At 39.0% G+C, this 6,000-nt stretch overlaps 1 protein-coding gene across 1 annotated transcript in view; it reads right to left on the bottom strand.

The window, feature by feature from the left end:
* Positions 1–207: 207 nt before the first annotated feature.
* asb2a.1 (ankyrin repeat and SOCS box containing 2a, tandem duplicate 1) overlaps positions 208–6,000 on the bottom strand; it is a 41,987-nt gene continuing 36,194 nt past the window's right edge. Inside the window, exon 10 of the mRNA XM_043697183.1 lies at positions 208–1,973. Within this exon, the coding sequence (XP_043553118.1) occupies positions 1,828–1,973 (146 nt within the window). The 3' untranslated portion in view covers positions 208–1,827. The remainder of the gene's footprint in view (positions 1,974–6,000) is intronic.

Genomic DNA, 6,000 nt, shown 5'->3' with positions numbered 1-6,000 from the left:
ATGAGATATGAAGCAAAGTTGACTAAATGTAGTCTAGACATTAAGAATTTGCATGATATTTCAGTGTTTTTTTGACCCTGATCCAAAGTGATGCTGTGTCGAGAGTGTGGTACTGGAAAAGCACAGCAGGTCAGGCAGCGTCCGAGGCCTCATTCCTGATGAAGAGCTTATGCCTGAAACGTCGACACTCCAGCTCCTTGAATGCTGCGTTATCTGCTGTGCTTTTCCAGCACCACACTCTCCACTCTGATCTCAGCATCTGCAGTCCTCACTTTTTCCAAAGTAATGCTGGCATGCAATCACTTTCTGAAATGACTGATGACAACCAGGAGTGAAAATATGGTTGTTTCCCCATTTTTGTAACCCAAGAATGCAGAGCCTTTTTGTAGGATTCTTAGTTGAGATTATTTGAGGGTCAATCTGGCGTTTAAAATGAGAAAGGAATTTGATAGGAGCACATTCAGGGAAATGGCTTCCTCTGGTGGGTAGCTCAGGGGAAGAAGTCATACCGTTAAAACTAAAGCCTGGTATCATTTAGGAGTGAAATCCGGAAGTACTTTTTTTTAACATATATGATATTGTAAATCTTACTGGATCAATTCAAATTTTCAATACTGAGTTCAAAGACTTTTGTTCATGAGTAGTCCATGAGATATGAAGCAAAGTTGAGTAAATTGAGTTGAGGTAAAATAAAATCACCCATTATCTAACTAATTGATGGAATAGGCTAAATGGCCTATTCCAATGCACCAAATGCTGTCTTGGATAAGGTCAGGTAACTCAGTACATACCGTGACATACAATTAGGACTTGCCTGGACTATATGGCTCAATCCTTAACCTTAAGAGTTGAATATTTTTGAAGGTATAGCAACAACTATGGTACTGTCAGTGCAATTGAAAACACAATTTCTCTTCAGCTGCTGTGATGTTCCACGCAACAAGTGGCATTAATCAAGCAACCCAAGATATTTAGTAATATTTTGCTGCTAGCTAACACCTTATAGCTTAGTGTTTACTACATTTAATAAAGCATAAAAATTAAATAAGATGTCAAATTTCTATCAAAAATTCGACTAGAAATGGGTTTGAGCTTATCATGGCTATACTATCTTTACAGAGCAAGGTGCAAACTGAAGCAAGTTTCATTCACAAATTTTGCCTGAGGTGCATAAAAACTGAACAATCAGTGTCTTGGCTACTCCTTTCTGAAATTGGAATTTAAAAAAAGTTAAAATTTAAAACATCTTTATCTTACATGTTGATGTGACAGGTTATGCTTTGGTACATTGTTTACAGTTTTATGTACATGTTAAAATGCCAAATTGTAAGGGATGAAAAGAAAAAAACTATGAGGCTAGAAATCGAAATTGAAAACACAAAACGCCAGAAATACAGAGTAGATCAGGCAGCATGTGAAAGAGGAGAGAGAAGCTGATGTGTCCAGTGGGACTTCTCATTAGGACATGTTAACAGGTTAAATTTCAACTTACCTTTTCTCATTTTGATGTTGACTAATGTGCTGTGCATTTCCGAATTATTTTGTTCAATATACCTAGTTTTGGTTCCTATATTTGGAACTAATAAAATCCAAAATCCCTGACTTATTTTTCAACCTTTCAGTCCTTATCCATTTAGGTTTAGGCCATTTGAAATCTGTCCATAACTAATTTGTGCATCTGTTAACTCCATGCTTGCAATCCCACAAAACGTTACTTCTTTCGGTATACAATAAATCATTTACAGTTGCAACTTTTGGACTGACCTCCTTTTCTGCATGCAAATGCTTTTCTTGTAGTTTCTGAGTGGTTTCTGTCAAATGTTAAATTTACATCAAATCATTTGTGTCATTGTACTCCAAGTATCTTTTCAGCCTGCCAGGTAGAGGCAACATTTCAATAAATTTTAATCTCTGAAGTCCCAAAAGCTTTCGAACTTTAATTCTGCAAAGATGGACAAGAGGTCTTGGAGGTTCTATATAAAGATTGGAAGGAAATATGATAAGCAATGGACAGAAGAAACAATTACTTTTGTTAAAAAAAATTATGATCAATAGCTGTTTATGTCAATTCTCAAATTTTAAGCAGAGGTTAAAATCAATCGGCTAACACGTATAATAAAATGATAGAAAAAAACATTAAGCCAACACAATGTTTGTGTACCTAAATTTTATGCCTTCATTTGGCATGGAAAGGCAGGCCTTGGAAAATTATCACTTTGAATAAAGTAGTTACAAATAGCATTTCATACTTAAAATCCCCACTGAATGTAGCCATTTACAGATATCTAAAAACACGTAAATTAACATATTGGAAGTCACATAGGTGTGGGGCAACAGTCATTCTGCAGAACAATTGACATTTTATCAATGGGTAGCTTAATTTACTAGTTAGTTTAAACGTGCTGATAAATGCAACCAATTCAATTTTTCACTATCACTAGGTCTACTAAGAGATTGTTACTCTTGCTTTTTGTTCTCACTTAAGCTTTTCTGCGATTGGAAGATTATATTCTAATTATCTTATTGACTTGCTTTATGTACAAGTCACCTCTCAATTCCAGCTATGGTTTTTTCCATCAGGATTTATCTGGTATTTATGAAATGCATGGTTGAATGAATAATGAGGCAATAGTTAGTAGTTTTAGTTAGTGCAGGATCTCACTTTCACAACAGGTTGTTAGGTACTGAATTGAAATCATCTGTTTTACTAGCTGTGTTCTTTTAAAGTGTGTTAGCTCACCAATATTTAAGTGATGACTTGGTAATCCACGTTATGGGGAAATAAATGAACATTAAAATAACAACTGAATTTTATAATAAAAAACAACTTTGTCCCTGTCCCATTTAAATTTTGGATCATCACCCCTTAAAAAATATTCAACCCACAGCCCCACCATCCATGCAAATTAACAACCCTACTTCCAATCTCACTTCCTCTCCAAAGTCTGTGAGTGTTATCACTTTCCAGTCTGAGAACTGCATGATTGAATTCCTCCAAAAAGAGTATTTTCCCTGACAAAGTACCAAAATGTCTTCGATCAAAGTCACTTTTAATGTGGCTGTGATCAAGATAGTCTATCCCCGTGTCCTCTTTAACTTATCGACAGCCTTTGACATAGTTATTCATATAAACTTTCTCCTCCAATGTCTCTCCACTGTCACCTAGCTGGTTCGAACTATTCTCATTTTGTTCCACTCATATTTGTCAAATGGATTTTCTTTCCATTCCTGAAGTGCAACCTCTGGAATCCTCTGATTTTTTTGTCTTCACAAATTCATGGGATGTGGGCATCGCTGGCTGGGCCATCATTTTATTGTCCATCCCTTGTTGCCCTCTAAGAAAGTGGTGGTGATCTACTTTCTTGAAGTGCTACAATCTTTGTTCTGCAGATAGGTCCATGAAACCGTTAGCAAGGGAATTCTAAGATTTTGACACTGAATGAATAGCGATATATTTCCAAGTCAGGATGGTGAGTGGCTTGGAGGGGAACTTACAGGTGGTGGTGTTACTATGTATTGACTGCCCTTGTCCTTCTCAATGGTCATTGTCACGGCTTTGGATGGTGCTGTCATCTTTGTTGAATTTCTGCAGTGCATCTGTAGTGTTATGGACTGGGCCCAACCCCTCAAAACATTTCTAAGCTGATAGCTCAGACCTTAACTTTGCTATTTGTTTCAGGTAAGTGTACAGTGGATATTCCCAGAATGAATTAGCTGGTCCAACTGCCAAGTTTTAAACAAACAGAATTAATCTACAAAATTACAGAATAAAACACAATGAACCAAAAATAGAATAGCCGAATAACCTATCCTATCCAAACTCGACAGACTATCCTGGCTTAATGATACTGTTCCAAAAGACTTGTAAAAATCCCAATAAACAGACCCTTTAGCACAAAGAGTCAAAATGGCACAAAAAGCTTACAGGTTACAAAGTCAGAAGGGCAGAAGGAGGGAGACAGCTTCCAGTTTCAATTGTGATCCTGACTCAACTAACCCCTGTTCGCCGAGCTGGAAGTTTTTGTTGCAAACGTTTCGTCCCCTGGCTAGGCGACATCATCAGTGCTTGGGAGCCTCCTGCGAAGCGCTTCTTTGATGTTTCCTCTGGTGTTTATAGTGGTCTGTCCCTGCCGCTTCCGGTTGTCAGTTTCAGCTGTCCGCTGTAGTGGTTGGTATATTGGGTCCAGGTCGATGTGTTTGTTGATGGAGTTTGTGGATGAATGCCATGCCTCTAGGAATTCCCTGGCTGTTGTCTGTCTGGCTTGCCCTATGATAGTAGTGTTGTCCCAGTCGAATTCATGTTGCTTGTTGTCTGCGTGTGTGGCTACTAAGGATAGCTGGTCGTGTCATTTCAAAGCTAGTTGATGTTCATGTATGCGGATTGTTAGCTGTCTTCCTGTTTGTCCTATATAGTGTTTAGTGTAGTCCTTGCATGGTATTTTGTACACTACATTCGTCTTGCTCATGTTGGGTATCGGGTCCTTCGTTCTGGTGAGTTGTTGTCTGAGCGTGTATATTGGAGGATTCGGTGAGGGCAACACCATTGAATATCAAGGGATGATGGTTAGATTATCTCTTATTGGAGGTGTTTATTGCCTGGCATTTGTGTGGTGCAAATGTTACTTGCCAATTTTCAGCCAAAGCTATTATAAAACAGAAAGTGTTAGAAAAGCCAGAAAGTCTAAAAATTGATAGGTCTCCTGGCCCCAATGGGCTATATCCTAGAGTTCTGAGGGAGGTGGCTAAAGAAATAGTGGAGGCATTGGGTGTAATCTTTCAAAAATCACTGGAGTCAGGGGATATCCCAGATGATTGGAAAATTGCTGTTGTAACCCCCTTTTTCAAGAAAGGATCAAGACAAAAGAAAATTACAGGCCGATTAGCCTAACCTCGGTTGGAGGTAAAATTCTAGTATCCATCGTTAAGGATGAGATTTCTAAATTCTTGGAAATGCAGGGTCAGATTAGAACAAGTCAGCATGGATTTAGTAAGGGGAGGTCGTGCCTGACAAACATGTTAGAATTCTTTGAAGAGGTAACAAGTAGGTTAGACCAGGGAAATCAAGTGAATGTTATCTACCTAGGCTTCCAAAAGGCTTTTGTTTTGGTGCTTCACGGGAGGCTGCTGAGTAAGGTGAGGGCCCATGGTGTTTGAGGAGAGCTACTGGCATGGATTGAGGATTGGTTGACAGACAGCAGAGAGTTGGGATAAAAGGTTCTTTTTCAGAATGGCAACTAGTAACAAGTGGTGTCCCGCAGGGTTCAGTGTTGGGGCTGCCGCTGTTCACTTTATATATTAATGATTTGGATGAAGGGACTGGGGGCATTCTGGTGAAGTTCACAGATGATATGAGTTAGGCAGAGAGGCAGGTAATTCTGATGAGGTGCGGAGGCTGCAGAAAGATTTAGATAGTTTAGGAGAGTGGCCCAAGAAATGGCTGATGAATTTCAATATGAATAAATGTGAGGTCTTGCATTTCAGAAAAAGAATACATGGATGGACTATTTTTTAAATGATGAAAAAATTCATAAAGCCAAAGTACAAAGGGATCTGGGAATGCTCGTCCAGGATTCTCTAAAGGTTGACTTGCAGGTTGAGTCCGTGGTTAAGAAAACAAATGTAATGTTGTCATTTAACTCAAGAGGGTTGGAATGTAAAAGCAGTGATGTGCTTCTGAGACTTTATAAAGCTCTGGTTAGGCCCCATTTGGAATACTGTGTTCTGTTTTGGGCCCCACACCTCAGGAAGGACATACTGTCATTGGAGGGTGTCCAGCTGAGATTCATACGGATGATCCCTGGAATGGTAGGCCTTAACATACAATGAATGGCTGAGGATCCTGGGATTTTATTTATTAGAATTTAGAAGGTTGAGGGGAGATCTAATAGAAACTTACAAGATAATGCATGGCTTAGAAAGGGTGGAAGCTAGGAATTTGTTTCTGTCAGGCGGGGATATTAGGACCCATGGGCACAGCCTTAGACTTAGAGGGGGTCAATT

Source organism: Chiloscyllium plagiosum, chromosome 10 (genome assembly GCF_004010195.1).
Source record: "Chiloscyllium plagiosum isolate BGI_BamShark_2017 chromosome 10, ASM401019v2, whole genome shotgun sequence".
NCBI classification, from domain to species: Eukaryota; Metazoa; Chordata; class Chondrichthyes; order Orectolobiformes; family Hemiscylliidae; genus Chiloscyllium; species Chiloscyllium plagiosum.
Note: the sequence above shows the minus strand (reverse complement) of the source record. Positions and strands in the feature narration are given on the sequence as shown.